This window comes from Diabrotica virgifera, chromosome 2 (genome assembly GCF_917563875.1).
Source record: "Diabrotica virgifera virgifera chromosome 2, PGI_DIABVI_V3a".
Classification (NCBI taxonomy): Eukaryota; Metazoa; Arthropoda; class Insecta; order Coleoptera; family Chrysomelidae; genus Diabrotica; species Diabrotica virgifera.
The window spans coordinates 52,936,391-52,955,466 of record NC_065444.1 but is presented as its reverse complement, the minus strand read 5'-3'; the positions used below and the strand labels follow the sequence as shown (position 1 = coordinate 52,955,466).

General features: G+C 33.0%; 1 protein-coding gene across 2 annotated transcripts in view; it reads left to right on the top strand.

The window, feature by feature from the left end:
• LOC114346319 (homeobox protein abdominal-A homolog) overlaps positions 1–18,649 on the top strand; it is a 378,791-nt gene extending 360,142 nt beyond the window's left edge. For both annotated transcript variants that reach the window (XM_050642572.1, XM_050642571.1), the window contains exon 3: positions 15,490–18,649. In XM_050642572.1, coding sequence (XP_050498529.1) covers positions 15,490–15,881 — 392 coding nt within the window. In that variant the 3' untranslated portion in view covers positions 15,882–18,649. The remainder of the gene's footprint in view (positions 1–15,489) is intronic.
• The last annotated feature ends 427 nt before the right edge of the window (positions 18,650–19,076 follow it).

The following is a 19,076-nucleotide window of genomic DNA, read 5'->3' as shown; positions in this document are numbered from 1 at the left end:
TCACCAGAAACGAAGTTAGAAAACTATAGGCTCTTCCAAGTTATTCGTTACCTTTTTCGCTTTCCGGTGACACAATTATAATATATCTGCTTGTTCCAACTGCGTTCCTTCACCAGAAACCAAGTTGGAAATCTATAGGTTCTCCCAAGTTGTGCGTTACCTTTTTCGCTTTCCGGTGACACAACTATAATATATCAGCTTGTTCCAACTGCGTTGCTTCACCAGAAACGAAGTTAGAAATATATAAGTTCTTTCAAGTTGTGCGTTACCTTTTTCGCTTTCCGGTGACAATAATTATAATATTCTGCTTGTTCCAACTGCGTTGCTTCACCAGAAACAAAAGTTAAATTTTTAATTTATGAATGTTTTTTTATATACTGATAACGATTTCCGAAGTGAAACTCGAAACGTCAAGTAAACTTGATTTCAAACTCGAATTGTGACTTATGTCCAAATAAAATAGTAAATCTTATTTTGTATTTCTCACGCCGGTAAGAAGACAACAATGAAATGACCTTTTTTACATTGGTCCGCATGTATATTTTTTATTTCAGCTTCGAGATGGATGACGTCACTAGTATGTAAATGCCAAAAAATCATAATTTAAAAATATGTCCGGATTTTTTAGTCGTCGGTTTACGAAATAATGAATTTATTCCATTTGGTTTTGCCACACTGTAGAACGTAGAACTAATAATAATTATTAAGTTACATAATATTTATTTAATTATAAAATTGCATAAAGTTATAAATTTAAAAAGCCATCGTCGTCATCTGAATAGGGAATCTTACTGATTCAAAAACAGCTTTCTTTGAAACACTTCAGATATCAGGACATCGAGATTCATTTTTCGGAAAAATAACAAAGAGTGCGAGCGGAGAAATCAAACTTGTTTGGTTTCGCTGTTTTGCTCTATGATTTCTGCCACTATGTTATCGAACACCCTATGTAACATTCTAATTAATTTTATAAATGTGAATCTCAAAGTTGGCTACAATTTTTGTTATTAACTTTTATTGCTATCTATTACTATAACGGATCTACGTAGCTTTACCCCACTAATCAATCACCCTGTACATTATTTAATTATATGTAAATAAATTCTAATACGGTAAGATTCTCCTAAATTGATACGACCCAAGTCCAATGATAAATCGCTGTACCGTTTAGACACGACGATAAATTAAAACAACTCGATCCTTGTGATAAGTTGATACCAACCTCAACCCAACTCCAACTTTGATAAGTCGTGCGATGCACCGTTTACACACAATGATAAGTTGCAACAACTCGATTGACCTTGATAAGTTGTTTGATATATCGCTGTGTTTAAACGATCCTTTACATAACGAGATGTTAACCCCAACTGCGCCCTTAGCTCTGAAGGGACTTGCACAAGAACACGGCGCCATAGGCGGAGACGACAAAAGGTTTTAAATCGACATATAACTTTAATTTTTTATCTTTGGAAATCGTTTCGGAAATAGAAATACAAGTGAAACAAGTTATTTGTTGTGTTACTTAGTAATACATAACAAGTGTGACATTTAAAATAAAGTATACAAAATCGATGAAGTAAGTCGAAAAATAAAATCAACAACTGCTATCTACTCGACATCAATAAGATAAAACAGCGAATACTGAAGAAAGAATATGACATGAAATTGAACAAAAAGTACCTACCTACAATATGTAATAAGCCCTTGACAACAATTTCCGAATAACAATAAACCTAAACAGAAGCCCGTTTTGTTTTTTTATTAGTAAAACACCCCTCAAAAGATGACTTAACATTGCAATCTAATCAGAAAGATCAATGAGAAGTTCTGTTTCATCCTACAGTAATATTCACAAATTTTTAAAACTAATAAAGTAAAGATGATTCACATTTGAGTTTGAGTACAGAACAGGGCCTCTATATACCTACTATGTGCTTATACTTTATATACAGAGAGAGTCTGTAAAGTGGAATAAATTCAATATCTCAAATACTAATTGTTTTTTTGGAAAATGCTCAGACCCGTCGATTAGTATTTCAAATTGTCCTTTTTGACATTCAATAAAAATGTATACAGGGTGTCCCAATTTAGAGATATGACGTCATCGTCGATTTTCTTAAATGGCAACACTGTCATTTTGATAGCTAATTTGATAGGGTTTGTAAAGTTATACATAACTGCAAAATATCAAATTTTTATTCTCTACCATTTACAAGATAATAGAAAATAACAAAGTTATATCTGTAATTTGGAATATATTCAATAATTAAAATACTAACTGTTTTTTGAAAAATGCTCAGACCCGTCGATTAGTATATCAAATTGTCATTTTTGACATATAATAATAATGTATACAGGGTGTCCCAATTTAGAGATATGACGTCATCGTTGATTTTCTTAAATGGCAACACTATCATTTTGATAGCTATTTTGATAGCGTGTGTAAAGTTATACACATCTGAAAAATTTCAAAATTTTATTCCCTACCATTTACAAGATAATAAAAAATAACAAAGTTATGAAGAACAAGAAGTAATCAAATAATAATTGAATTTATTTATTTCAATTAAGCAAATGCTCATAACGTTGCCCATTGTCAATTTGACAATAATTGAGGGCAACATTATGAGTTTTTGCTAAATTTATTGAAATAATTAAATTCAATTATTAGTTGATTACTTCTTTTTCATAACTTTGTTATTTTTTATTATCATCTAAATGGTAGAGAATACAAATTTGAAATTTTGCAGTTGTGTATAACTTTACACACCCTATCAAAATAGCTATCAAAATGACAGTGTTGCCATTTAAGAAAATCAACGATGACGTCATATCTCTAAATTGGGACACCCTGTATACATTATTATTATATGTCAAAAAGGACAATTTGATATACTAATCGACGGGTCTGAGCATTTTTCAAAAAAACAGTTAGTATTTTAATTATTGAATATATTCCAAATTACAGATATAACTTTGTTATTTTCTATTATCTTGTAAATGGTAGAGAATAAAAATTTGATATTTTGCAGTTATGTATAACTTTACAAACCCTATCAAATTAGCTATCAAAATGACAGTGTTGCCATTTAAGAAAATCGACGATGACGTCATATCTCTAAATTGGGACACCCTGTATACATTATTATTGAATGTCAAAAAGGACAATTTGAAATACTAATCGACGGGTCTGAGCATTTTCCAAAAAAACAATTAGTATTTGCGATATTGAATTTATTCCACTTTACAGACTCTCTCTGTATACCTACTATGTGCTTATACGTATTTCGGCTTTAACTTAGCCTCATCGGAGCACCTGTGTAGGTGCACTACAGTGCCTCTTCACAGGGGCTTCACTCACTCTTTTCACTGTTCTTGGCAACTCTGTACTATCCAGGATGTTCATGCAATGTTTGCTGAACCTCATGATTGTTGGCACATTTACTTATTATTTCTTTAACAGTCTCAATCTTCAAGTCTCGCACAGTGAACCTTTTTTAACGTACAAGGGCCATCGACGCTGTTGCTTAATACTTATTTCAGAAAGCTTTGTATCCCCAGAGCTGAGCACCGTATGAACATGCCGGCCTTAGTATAATTTATTTGTTTGTAAGTCAATAGTTCATTATCTATGAAGAGCTTTGAGTTTCTTGAAAGCAACCAGTAGTCAGTTGAATTTTTTGTCTTATTAGTTCTTCTCATTTTTTGGTTATATGGACCTTCCAACACAGTCTCCCATCAAGATATATACATCTTGATGCTCAGTTACCTCTCTGCAATAGCGATATTGTATTTCATATATGGCTTTCTCTTAAAAGTGATATTCACATGAACTGATTGGATCTCATTCAATTTTATTCGCTATTTTTTTGTCCAATTATTTATCCATTTTGGTCATTGAAGATTGTAGATTTCTTGCAGCTTCTTGATTATTTCCCAATGCCAGAATAGCTTTGTCGCCCTAAAAAATTGAGATTGTTCTATTTTCGAGTTTAGGGATATCGCTTAGTAGAGAGTACCTACAGTACTGCTACCTTTATATTTGATTTATCTCTGAGGTAAATCAAATTTGGATCAGATAAACCTTTTAGTCTGAAGTATCTATCAGTTAAGTACGACTCTAATTATAAATACTGCTTGGATAGTGCTCTATGCAGTTTATGAATAAGGCCTTAATGCAATACTTTATTGAAAACTTGGCTTATATCCAAGAAGATCGCTTAACAGACTTGTCGAGTTAATGTGCCGTCTATTAGATATTTTTTCGACAGATTTTTTTTAAGTTTTGGTTAAGTTTTTTAACTTTTGAGGAAAAATTTTGTATTTTTTCACGAATGGGAAGGATCCTTCTCTAAGTGGTAGGTACTTTTAAATTTTTACAATAGTTCGGAAGATGGCTCGGATTGTAAGCCGGAAGCGCCCAGCTAGAAAATGATATGTGTTAAAAGTACAATTTTAAGGCACGCATGTGAAGGCTCACTTCACATGAGTGCCTTAAAAATGTGCTTTTAACACGTATATTATACAATATTTTTTCTACAAACGTGTTAAAAATGCAATAATGCAGTTTAAATTAAATTTTAAAAACCTTTAATACATTGAAAAGAGATAGTTTTAAATTGCATCGTATATTACGGACCTTAGCAACCATTTTTAAATAACCATTCGACTGGAAATTCAGTTAATTCTACTCATTCCGCCTTAACCATGGAAAATGGTAAAACTGAAGTGCAAGAAATTCATTTTTCAAATTGCGCAAATCGTATTATTAATATTAATGAAATATAAATATTTTGACGTTTGCTTTCAAAATTTGATATTTCACTTTTAACTGCAGTGCCTTAAAAATTTTAAAGCACCCAGTGCTTTAAAGTGACATTTTTAAGGCTCCTATGGAGTGCTAAAAATTGCATTTTTAACACGTTTGTAGAAAAATTATTTTAAACACTTAAAACACTTTTCTCAAGCCTGAAAAAAATTATGTGACAAGGAAAAAGTAAAAACGTTAGCAGACAATACAAAATAGGTCGGGTACACATTGGTACAAAAAAATAGAAATGGAAAAATTGAAAAAAGAAATTAAAAAAATGGAATACAGTTTATCCCAATTTTAAGTGCACTTTATTTATGACGGTGAGTAATATTATGATGATCTAGATGCAGTCGCTGAACTTACAAAATATGTGAGAGAAGTGTTTTCACAACTAAGAAAAAAAGGGAAGAGGAGAAGGAAACAGGTAGTTTGGGTCTTCGGATAAATGAAAATGAAGAGAAGACGAATACATCGTAGTAACCAAAAATTCAAGACTAAGAGTTAAGCAGAACATAACCATTAATGACCACAATTTCGAAGTAGTTCTAGGGGCGGTAATCACAGATGACAGCCACATAGAAAGATAGAGGTATCAGCGAGGATAGCTGCGGGGAATAGAGCATTATACACCCGTGTTGAGCTGCCCCCCCCCCCACTTGCAAAAATTAAAAAACTAATAGTCCTGATTTATGAGCTATTTATGAGCTCTCATATTCCGCAAACTAAAAATTTTGAGCTCGTTCCACTGAGCAGGAATTTAATACTTTAGTGGGGGGGCTGACTCAGCCCCCCCCCCCACCACTTAAAAATAGGAATATTGAATCGGTTTTTGCGGCAGAATTACGAGCTATTTATGAGCTCTTGAAATTATATAGTTTCGATTTTTGAGCTCATTCCCTTCACCCCCAAACAACCCTTTAATTGATTTAACTTAAGAGAAAAATGCTGAGAAAACCTAAAATATATAGTATTGCGGATATAATTCCTATAACTTATATACTCTAAGAATAAACTTTTAAATCACGTGCATTTCGATTATTGAGCTACAACCCCTTCGCAAGAAAACCACCCTATCTTCCCGGCTTAAGAGAAAGTTGTACTTAAAATGCATTAAACTAATTATTTGGCGACTACATATCATTGAATTATTTATAAGCTTCCAAATTACGCGCATTTAGATCAGTAAATTTCAGTTTATTTTGTATAGTGCAGTCACTGAAGGTAAAAATCAACGATTACCTTCAATTTCGGTGAACCTTCAGTGGAACGAGCTCAAAATTTTTAGTTTGCGGAATATGAGAGCTCATAAATAGCTCATAAATCAGGGCTATTTGTTTTTTGATTTTTGCAAGTGGGGGGGGGGCAGCTCAACACGGGTGCATTATACTCCTTATAATTAATATTAAGATCTAAGCTGCTAAAAAGACAATTTAAATTGAGGCTTTACATGTCAATTATTCGCCCAGTTGTTATATTATATGGAAGTGAAACATGAATTCTACATCAGCGGGAAATAAATAAACCGCTGTTATTTGAAAGAAAGATTCTCAGATTTACAAGGAAGAATTTCCTGTAGCTGGCTGTATACCATTAATTACAACAATTGAAGAAAAATCTTCTGCGGAAAACGTATATTTATTTTTAAAAAACCCCAAAAAAGGGCTACAAATACAAAACGGGTCTACCCCAAAATCCCGACAGCCAAAATCCCGACAGCCACAATCCCGACCGCCAAAATCACACGCCAGAATTAGAGTTTCACGATATTCGATAAAAATATCGATATTGTATTGATATCGTATCGAAAACCAATACGATACCTATACAATACATACCTTAGCAATATTAATGTCGATACGATACTCATTATCTGAAATCAATACAATACTCTTGTATTTTCGATAGGCTTGCCTCGATATTATTGAAAATATCGATATCGAGAAAAAAATAATAAAACGCCACAGTTGTTTTGATTATATTTTGTGGACTAGGTATTTAGATCATAATTATTGATTACATAAAAGTATAAGTGATCTGCAACCCAAGCATCAGCTGTTATAATAGGTTTGTTCGTAGTACGATCCAAACGATCAGCAACCGTTGCCAACCATCAGACGCATGCGCAGTTACCAGTTAGCGCTGCGCAGTTACCAGTTAGAGATCGTAGACTTCGAACACGCATGCGTCTGATAGTTGGAAACGGTTGCTGATCGTTCTACGAACAGACCTAATATCTTACACTTACACTTGAGTGCCTGAACTTGAAACTCTTGAGAGTGAGTAAATGACTGTTATGATTACACTGTTTATATGATGTGGCATTTGTGGCAATATTAAGGAAGTGAGTGATGATGACGCAAAAATAATTTTTAACAAATACTGAATTGCGATTTATTTCGAATCTCCGGGGATTTCCCTATATTTTCAAAAGTAGTTTTTAAACAATACAGAATTAGTAAGTATTTGTCGACTTTCAAAGAAGCATTTAGCCATATTCAATCTTTATAAGAATATACGTATAAGTTATAAGAAATATTCGTAATATTTTTAGAATAATGTCCATTTGCCAAGCATGCAAAAGTAAAAGTGGGCATAAAGGGCCTACACAGCTTAGATGTATAATCCTTTTATGTCGATATTTTATCGAGTATTGTATCGATATCGTATCGAAATCAATATCAATACGATATTTTTATACGAAAGTATTGCCGATATCGATACTCGATACGATACTTCATTAACATAACCAATACAATACTCAATACTTAAAAAGTATCGATATTGTATCGTATCGTGAAGCTCTAGCCAGAATACCGACAGGCCAAAATCCCGACAGGCCAGAATCCCGACAGGTTTGATAAGTTTCTTTTTAACATATAATTACATTTAGTTATTGTTTATTGTTTATGGCCATCTGTTTTTTAATTTTTGTTACTAAACCAAATGTAGTGGTCGGAATTTTTACTTATGCGATGATTGTTGCATGTCGGGATTCTGGCCTGTCGGTATTCTGGCCTGTCGGGATTCTGGCCTGTCGGTGTTTTAGCCGTCGGGATTTTGGCTGTCGGGATTTTGGGCGGCACCGATACAAAACAGAACGTTTTCGCCCTAAAGAGAGCATCATCAATGTTCTTTGCAAGCTCTACATGGTAAGCCACCAAAAATACATGGGTTAAAACGCTAAGGCACTATATGACTTTCCACGAAGCAAGTGGGTTGTTGAGTCGAATTCTCTGTCTTCACATAGAGAAAGGTGAAAGCCAACTTCTTAGCCAATTCTCAGATTGATATTTAGCTCTCAAAGAGATGAATTAACAGTGTAGTGGATAAAGCGTCGCAATTCTGAATTAGTGACTCTTCATGGTACTGAAAAGATTGTCAGGCATATAAAAGCTAACCGAATAAGAGGACAGGCTTAGAGGAAGGCAGAGTGTTGAAGACAGTGTTTTTTGAGAGACCTGACAGTAGAAGATCAGTAGACCGTCCCAAAAAAATATGGAAGGATAATGTTAAAGCCGATTTATCTAGGGTTGGAGTACATACAACAATGGGAAATGAAAGCGCAAGATCGTATGAGATATAAGAGCTATATCTCTAAAGCCAGTTAAGAAAAAGAAAAAGTAATAATGTAAAAGTATGCAGTATAAATGTATATTAGTATTGTAAGTAACTGATTCAATCAGATTTCGTCTACGCCACTGCACGGAAATCTGCCCCATACCTCTTTTTTCTACATTTACAATTTTGGTGTAATGTTACAGACAAGACCTCCCGCAGTTGCCCTCACATAGGAATAAATCAGTGTCAGGGAAATGTGTAGTGTCAGGATAAGGATGAGAGTATATCTGATATAAGGGTGTGCTTTTTATGTTTTCTCATTTGTTTTCACACATATATCTTTTTATTTCTTTATTAAATTCCTGCAAATTCGGAAATGCTGTTAAAATACCTAAGTAGAAATATTATACAGAGAAACTTTTATCCGTAAGGGAAATGTAACTAAAAATGTTAATATAGTTCAAAAACGGTACCTTGGACTCATAAAGTGGACTGAAAAAATTATTACAGAAACGTGTATTACAAGTGTATGAAGTGTTATTATGGGTAATCCTCTAAGCCCATTGCTATCAGATATATTTATGAACCAGCTTGAAACAACAATTTCTAAACATCCCGTATTTAAACAGTTTCTATATTGGTGGAGATACGTGGATGATATACTAGTATGCTTTACAGGAACTAACAGGCAACTTGACTAATTTTTAGCATACATTAATTCACTTCATAGTAATATTGAGTTTACAATAGAAACAGAACAGAATAAGTCCATAAACTTTCTAGATGTAACAATTACCAGACTACACAACAAACATGAGTTCTCCGTATATCATAAACCTACCCATACTGACAACTATACACAATTCATCATCCCATCCTACACAACACAAATTACCAGCCTACCATAGCATGATACATATACTGACAGAAATTCCCATGCCAAAAAATAACTTCGAAATAGAACTAAACATCATTAAACAAATATCAGTAAACAATGGCTATAACGAACAAACAATTAATAAAATTTTAAACCAAAAACTCCATAAGAAAGCCCTGAAATTAGTCTATCCACCACCACAGAAAGATCCCAGTACCTTCTGCTCTATCACATATACTGGCAAGATAACAACAAAAATAGCCAGATACATAAAAAAGAAAGGAATAACACCAGCTTTCAGAACTAACAACTTAAGCAAATATATTAAGAACAATAAGAGCCCAAAGAGAAAACAACTACAGAGTGGTGTCTACAAACTAACTTGTGGTGACTGTCCGAAAACTTACATCGGTCAAACTGGCAGAACCTTTGATAAACGGATAGCAGAACACAACACTTCTACAAGCAGACACTTCTACATACGCACTGCACCTTCTGGATCATAATAATTCTTTTCATGAAGAACATTATTGAAGGAACAGAGTGACAAATGAATGGAGGAGCAGATACAACAATGAATTAGAGACTCTCTTCGGGCAGGAAAACATCGTGAGATACATAAAAGCCAATAGACTAAAATGGGCAGGCTGATGACAACAGACTGATTAGCAATGTGTAATGTGTTTTGGGAAAGACCAGACGGTACAAGACCGGCAGGACGGCCTAGAAAAAGAGGGAAAGATGCAGTCAGAGAAGACCTGAAGAAGATGGAAGTGACACCATGGGAAATAGTAGCATAGGATCGGAACCAATGAAAGACAATAAATAGTAAACGCTTCAAATTTTCTGCTTGCTATTAATAAAATTTTTTTTGGTACGCGGGATCCAGGCCTAGTAACTAAAAATATTAATATAATTCCAAAATGGTAACATGGACTTATAAAGTGGACTGTAAAAAATATAGAGCTCTAACTAAAAAGCACTCTCTAAAATTAAAAAGCTTTATCGATTTATTATAACTATTTTGACCAAAAATTATTACATAAACCTTTACATTCACATTTATTTACCTTCTTTTCTGACAATTTTGGTACCTATGAATCTACCACAAAGATACTTTTCATTCTAACAAAACATTTATTTTTTTGCAAACATTACCTTTAAAAAACATCTGTAGTTTTATTAAATGACTAGTTACTATTCTTGAGGAGAGCCCAAACCATTCTTAGCGATTGTACAGCTAGACAATCGTTAAGTTAGACAATTCTACGATGTTTCTTTCTATAGGTATGTACTTCTTCGGTAGGATTTTACCGTGATTCTTATAATTGAGGCGCTCAGAGCAACAGTGGCCTAATCCACAACTCACAATTTTACCAAAACGCTTTTATTACATTAAAGTTATCCCTTATTTAAGTGTTTTCAGATGCAGAGAGGCTCAAGCCATGGTTGGTACAAAGAGTTCTCAAAGACAATCTCGGTAACCATCATCTATTAGAAAGACAGTTAAAAATGTGAAGATATTGCGTGAAGATGATAGATGACGTATTTCTAATAAATAGAGGAGTGAAAGAAAATCATAAACATAATATATAAATACATTTCAAGTTTATTTCACTTACAAGAGAGAGTGGGTAAAAACGCTAGCGATTTACCCTGTAGTTTGTATTTCGAAAAAAGCATTAACACAAAGCTCAAAAATGCATTATTCCTTCTGCTTTCCCTACAACTGATAAAACTTTCACAATTTCCAGTTTCGAGAAAGTCTATTATCTTGTTTAGTAAACCCTTTGGCTATATCTGCAAGGTAATAAAAACTTTACTCAATGGTACTTTCTTTTTTATGACTAGAAGGGATGCTGTAAAACCCCTTTTTAAATAGTTCCAAAAAAAAACTAAAAGAATAAGGCGAAATCGGAAAAGTACACTACTTTCACTCGGAAGGGGTTCTGTAAGCGAATACGAAATTTCTAGTTCGAGTTTGAATAAGGTTGTAAAATTTATTACGCCGGTTCAAATGATGCAGAAGGGAATATTGTTCAACTGCATTTAGGCAAAGAAGGGGTTTTATTTTGGGTGAACACTTCTGTAATAAGGTGTTACAAAAACAACAACTTTTTTTTAAATGTAAACATACTCGTAGACAGATACTAAAAAAATTAACATGAACCTGTAAAATAGTTATAATATACACTCACCGGCACAAAATTCCGCCACCCAAAATTTTTGATTAAGTTTAACAATCTATAACTTTCTTATTTGTACCCCGATTTTCAAGTTTTTTGTATCAGTTTGTAGGCATGTACATGTATTGATGTTGTTTGTTATTATTCCGGTAACAAAAATTTTTTGCTTAGATGGCATTATATGGAAGTGAATGGAAGCGTTGTATGTTCTCCTAACTTTAAAAAATTCTATGGAAAAATTGGATGGCTGATTTTGTTTCATACTCCTTTTGTATTATCCTGGAGGTATCTCTAAGGTTTTGGTTTTTGAATTATCCGAATATCTCTTTTCTTGTAAGAGCTATAAATAAAAACACTGCTTTGAAGGTTTTTTAATTTAAAATATCAAACGCACTAAAATTAACAAAACAAAACAAAATTAACAACAAAACAAGACAATTCAATAGCTGGTATGTCCACCTCTTGCAACAACGACTGCTCGCAATCTGTTTGGCATCGAATAAAGATGTGTTATCCTTGCCTGGGGAATAGCCCGATATTCCTCTACGAAGGCCATAACTGTGCCAAATTTTCTGGAGTCCTAGAATGACGGCGAATAGCTTTTTTTAATTCATCACATAAATTCTCAATAGGATTGAGATCTGGGCTACATGCGGGCCATTCTAATCTTATCAATCCAACCTATATTTTATGAGTTAATCAGTGTTTTTATTTACAAAAAATGGTGCAGCTCTTACAAGAAAAGAGATATTCGGATAATTCAAAAAACAAAATTTTGTGATGCCTCCGAGATAATATTACAGGAGTATGAAACAAAATCAGCTATTGCATTTTTCCACAGAAATTTTTAAATTTTGGAGAAAATACAACGCTTCCATTAACCCTGTATAATGCCATGCAAGCAAAATTTTTGTATTGCCGGAATAAAACCGAACGATATCAATACATGTACCTGGTGCAAGAATCTTGAAAATCGGAGTATGTACAAATAATAAAGTTATAAATTGTCCAATTTAATCAAAAATTTTGGGTGGCGGAATTTTGTGCCGGTGAGTGTATCTTCCAATAGGTAACTATTAATTTGATAGAAAACAAATACTAGCGAACTTATTGATTTGTTACAGTTCCTTTAACTTCTAGAACAATACCTTTTTATACTGTTATTTTTATTCATCTCAAGCTTGTTGACAAAATCGATATTTTCATATCACGAGAAAAAAACATCGGGTTTATTTAATATTCTGTTAATCTGTAATTATCTGTTAACCTGTCATTGTCTCAGGATATATTGAGAAGTCGCAAAAGTAAGAAAGAGGCTGTAGAAAGACAAAAGTAATATTATATTTGCGAGGTGTTAATATAATACAACACATCTTTGTAAGTGATGATTATACCAAAAGTAGTGTCGATGGATACAAATCAAAAGTAGGTATATTATATTACTATTCTTAAAAATTAAGATTTTGAAATGAGGATTTTGACGTTTCTATTTTCAATCCGGAAATCGTTTTCAAAAAATTTCGTGGTTACTCATGAGGCAAAATATTCTGAAAACAAAATTAATCTCCGTTCTATCGTTACTGTATAATTAATCAGACGAAAATGATGAAAAGAGTTAGAGCTCTTCCACTCCACGCATTATTTTCACATATTCAGTGTGTTCACCTTCAATGAGATTTGCAGTCTGATTCCAGTAAAGGTTCCCAATTATTTTTAGATCTTGGTTATTAATTCCTGCTTCTTTTAGTATTTGCATCATCTTGGCATGCTATACTCGATCAAACGCTTCCTTGTAATCAAAGAGATGCGTATACATCGCAATTCATACATTTGCAGCTGCATCTATGGAATAAGACTTGTACTGAGAACAAAGTCTCTTTTGTACCAACAGCATTTATGAACCCGAACTGGTTGAGAGAAATTTGACTTTCACTTTCACATAGCTTGTAAATTCTCTTATTAGCAACAATTTTAGGATATCACTCATGAGGCTTATCGTACAGTATTCTTTGCATTTTTTGACTCCTAGTTTTTTTGGAATTGCAATAAACTCATTCTGTTGGTCTTTCTCCAGAGTTGTATATGTTGTTGAGTGTATTTGTGATTATTGCTATCTATATATTAGTTGTCCATTAGTTTAAGTAGTAGTGTTTGTATATATTATCAGGGCCTGCTGCTTTTTTCATCCTTTTGTTTATTTCAGAATAAACTTCTAGCTGGTCTATTCTTGGTCCATGGTTTAACTTTCTTCTAGCTCACAGGTGCTATCTCTGTGGAGTTCACATAGTTTCTCTAGGTATTCTTTCTACGTTATTATTTTACGTCTGTTTGTTCAAGATGACGTTTCCGTCCGATTCAGATAGATTTCCTGGACATCTTGAATATTAAAGCACCCTATGTAACGCACAGCTGAATGTGGCTGAATTTTTATGTTTGTGCGTCACAGTGCTGCCATGCTGTTTTCTATATATTTCTTTCATAATTTCAATCAATGTTAAATGTACCTACAAGAATAATAGAATAATAACGTTTACTTCTCCGTCATTATACTAGGTATAACATATTAGAACATACCTAAAATACACAAAAATGATACATTTCACACACAAATATAATATCACAACAAATTGTAACGTGATAGTATGAAAAAATAGAGGATACGGCAACGGTGTTACATGTGACGGTCGGATCCAATGCCAATATCTACACAGACATATTAGGGTGCGCTAATACCCAAGATGTCCGATTTCCTTTCTATCTCCGTCTTAGTCCACCTGTGAGTTCGATAACGTTCCATGTATATTGTAACTTACGTATTTTTACTGTACCAAAACGTATTGATTATTTTATATACAGTGCGCTGGAATAAGTGTTACCCCCCCCCCCCGTTAACTAACTTATTTATTTTTAGCACATAAGCAAAACGCTCGGGCAGGTCGCTTTTTAAAATAATCATAGTATATTATAGCATCAATGTTTCGAACTTTACGCGGTCCCTCTTCAGGTGACAGTGATAACTTTGATTTTGTTAAATGGGAAAGTACATCATGTGACACCTCATTTAAAACTTTTGAAAGACTGATTACAAATATGTATGTATAATACTTTTTGAGACCGTAGGCGCAAAATTTCGGTCGAATTATTTTGAAATGTATTCATTTTTTTCGAATCCTGAGAAAACTAATAAGTACTTTTGAAAAATTTAAACGCAGAATGAATTATTACAATATTATCGAGGGTCAAAAGTCCCTGAGAACTTCTATAATGATTATTTTAATAAGTCACAGGGGTGAAAAAGAAAAAGAAAATTTAGTCGGATTTTTAATTTCAAATATATCATTCAAAATAAATTTTTGTTTATTCTAAGGGACTTTCAGCCCTCGGTAATAATGTAATCTTTTATTCTGCGTTTAAATTTTTCAAAAATAGTTTATCAGTAGTTTTCTCAGGATTAGAAAAAAATAAATGCGTTTAAAAACAATTCGATCGAAATTTTGCGCCTACGCTCTTAAAAAGGATTACAGTATTATACATTTTTGTAATCTGTATTTCAAACGATTTTAAATGAGCTATCACATAATGTACTTTCCCATTTAAAAAAATCAAAGTTTTGCCTGTCACCTGAAGAGGAATCGCGTAAAGTTCGAAACATTGATGTTATAATATACTTTGATTATTTTAAAAATCGACCTGTCCGAGTGTTTTGCTTATGTGCTAGAAATAAATAAGTTAATAAGGGGGGGGGGGTAACACTTATTCCAGCGCACTGTATGTAGTCAATGTTGAATTTAATTAAAGAAATAAAAAGACAAAAAAAAAACAACGGGGTATTTAAAGAATAGAGTGTAATTATGTCATAAATTATAATACATATACTTGAAAGGCTATCCCAAAAGACATAAAAGACCGGGAAACAAACAGTACAAATTAATTTCCCAAGCCTACTCTTACCCAAATGTTTAAACGTATATTATTTTTGACTAAAACTATGATGACTAAAACCTAAAACTATCATGTATTATGATTCTTGCTAATGTTGGTTTCTTTTGTTACAGGTCCAAATGGTTGTCCAAGACGACGAGGCCGACAGACATACACCCGCTTCCAGACCCTAGAATTAGAAAAAGAATTTCACTTCAATCACTACCTAACCAGAAGGCGACGCATCGAAATCGCCCACGCTCTCTGCCTAACGGAGCGACAGATAAAGATCTGGTTCCAGAATAGACGGATGAAACTTAAAAAGGAACTGCGAGCCGTCAAAGAAATCAACGAACAAGCGAGGAGAGAGCGAGAAGAGCAGGAAAGACACAAACAGCAACAGCAAGAGAAGCAACAGAAGATGGATCAGAACATCCACCAGCACCACCACGACCCGATGAAAATGAACATAGAGAAATCGGGTAGCTCGGATCTTCTCAAAGCAGTGTCGAAGGTTCCGACATAAAGGAGTTTTTAACGGTGATAGGTTTTTTGACTTTGTGTTATATATACGTAGATCAAAGTGATTATGTCGATGAAAAATCGGACTTCTGGAAAGCGGTTTCTTCGAGATTGTATCATTAGTTGCGATATTATTTTAGTGATGGTCGCTTTATAGAAATCACTTCCTTCCTTTGTTATTCCACAACTCTTGCTTAAATTAGTTTCACTGAAAAGCATCAAATGCTACTTTCTCCAAATAAACTATTAAAATGTATTTATACTTAAAGAAAGAAAACTCATTTCCAGAGTGTTTTCATCAGCACATTATAAAATGATAACTGAAACGATATAATGAGATGGATTCTATTACTTTATTTTAAAATTTTTTCTTTCTCGTTAGTAGTACATAATACATATTTTCTTGTAGTTAGTCCAACTAAATCATCTAGCAAATATTAAAAAAATTATAAAAGTTAAACATAAAAGAAATGCCAGAAATTGATGAAACACTTTTTCTTAACCAAGAGCTTAAACAAGAGGTTTGTCTATGTTTTTGCCTTTAGAATTTGGTCTAATTTGTCATGTCTACTTTGTCAACTGATGTGCTAATCAATGGTTCCTTGTTTTAATCAATCAATGTTTCCTTATATCAAGAAGTTCTTCAGTCTCTTTTTTATTGGTACTATTAATGAGATCATATTCCTTGTTCGTTCTACATTGTACTTGTTGCTTTATTGAGTACATTTTCGAGAGATATAGTCCGTCCGCTACAACTTTTTCCATGCGGTACGATTCATTTTCAATCAAATTAAGTCAAAACAGAAAGTGAAACGTACGCCGATGTGTGTAGTATATAGTATACAGTATACAAAATGTATATACACATAGACGTTCGTTTCAATTTATGTTTTGACTTAATTTGATTGAAAATGAATCGTGCCGCATGGGAAAAGTTATAGCGGACGGACTATACGATTGATTGGTAATTTCTACACTAAGGTTAGGATTGCTCAAAAAAATTACGGTGTCAGTTGTCAATATTAATTTCCAATTCATAAATTTTCCATAAAATATATGTGTTATTCGTTGAGAACCGTAGATATGTTCTTCAACATAAAAAAATGATTTCGTGTTTCATCGGTCAATCACAAGCAACATAATGAAAAACTCTTGCCAGTATGTCACAATATTATAAGACAACTAGCAATTAGTCTGCGTTAAAATTATTCTAGCGCTTAAATTTAAACATTTACCTACTATCCATATTAGTGTTGAGTTAACTTATTTCCCATATGTTTCATCAGTTTTACGTGCAATAATAACTGTTATTTAAAAAACAATTCATCTTGGTAATGATTCATGAGATTTGCGAAATTGTTTACATTGGACAAACGACATAATAAAATTAAAAAGAATGTAGAAACATACAAAGACACGAGCAAATTTTGACAAGTTTTAAAAACATGAGTATCTCCAGTGAGACGTTTAAGCAACCGATTTGTGGAAAAATGTACTAAGTGATTTCAAATTTGACCAACAAACTGACTTTGCTGCTGTTGTCCGTTTGAGTTGTTGCGTTCACTTATTCGAACTTTTCCGTGAAAAAGTGTTGCGCTGATTCTACCAGCAGTTTTTTTAGTCCGTTCTTTGACGGTAAAATTTTAACTTTCTCTAAATTTTAAAGAACCGCTTGGATTTACATGAAATTTGGATGCACATCGCTAACAAGTCGAGGAAAAAGTGATATTGTGCCGACGTGTGCTTTTGCCCTGGGGGTGAGTTTCACCCCTTTGCGGGGGTGAAAAAATATACGCGTAAAATAAGTCCGGAAATGGATAGACTGTCTAATTTTAAGCAACTTTTGTTCTATAGAGTTTTTTCAACAAGTCAATACTTTTCGAGTTATTTGCGAGTGAATATGTTCATTTTTCCACAAAATAACCACGTTTTTAGACGGTTTTTCGCAGATAACTCAAAAAGTAAGTATTTTGTCGAAAAAAAATATTCTAAAAAAGTGAAAAAAATGGTGTATGTATTAGATCTCTAGACCTAGTAGAAGCAGAGTTATAGCTAATGAAAAATAGGTTCATTTTCGTCAAATTCCAAATCGAATATTTTAACGTGAAATAAGCAAAAAATGAAGCACTTTTTGGGGAAAACTCATTACAACTTTTTTTAAAGTGTTTAAAAGAATAAAGTTGGTCCCTTCTTTTTGGTAAAAAATCGGGAAAATCACCCCCTAATTAGCATCTTAAATTAACTTATTCGTTACCACTTCAGAAGTTGCTTTACTGGTGTATGTATTGTTTATATGATCTGTAAGTTTCATCTGTAGTTGAAAGGGCTTGAACGAGTCACTAATCACGAGGGTATGCAAATTTAGAAACACCAAATCTTAACCAATCTTTGTCTTGCAGTCAAACAAAAAAATACAATATATTCAGAAAAGCAAAGCCGACTTATTTACTGTTTGAGATTTTTGGTACCTCTAATAATTTTTAAGATATTTTAAAAAAAGGAATTTTTGTCAAATTTAAAATTTTTAAAAATTTTACTTTAAAACCAAATTCTTTCAAAAATAGTTGTTCAAAAGCACGCTGAATCGATGAAACTTACAGACTATAAAAACACAACATAAGTAAAGCAACTTGTGAAGAGGTAATGATTAATTTCATTTAAGTTGCTAATTAGGGGGTGATTTTCCCGATTTTTTTGCCAAAACAAAAGGGACCAACTATATTTTGAGCGTAACTTGCGTACATTTGATGCTAGAATCTTTTTTTTATAAAATCAGAAATAAGGCTTTTTTAAACACTTGAGTTTAAAGTTGTAATTAGTTTTCTCCAAAAGTGCTTCATGTTTTTGTTATTTCACGTTGAAATATTCTATTGGGAATTTGACAAATATGAACCTATTTTTCTTTAGCTATAACTCTGCTTCTACTAGGTCTAGAGACTTATGCATACCTACACCATTTTTTTCACTTTTTTACAGGCTATATTTTTTCTCAGAATGGTTTTTCGATAAAATACTTACTTTTTGAATTATTTGCGAAAAATCGTCTAAAAACGTGTTTTCTTTTGTTGAATAATGAACATATTCACTCGAAAAGTATTGACTTAATGAAAAAACTCTAGAATAAAAGTTGCTTAGAATTAGTCAGTTTATCGAATTCCGGACTTACTTTGAACGTATGTTTTCCACCCCCCAGAAGGGG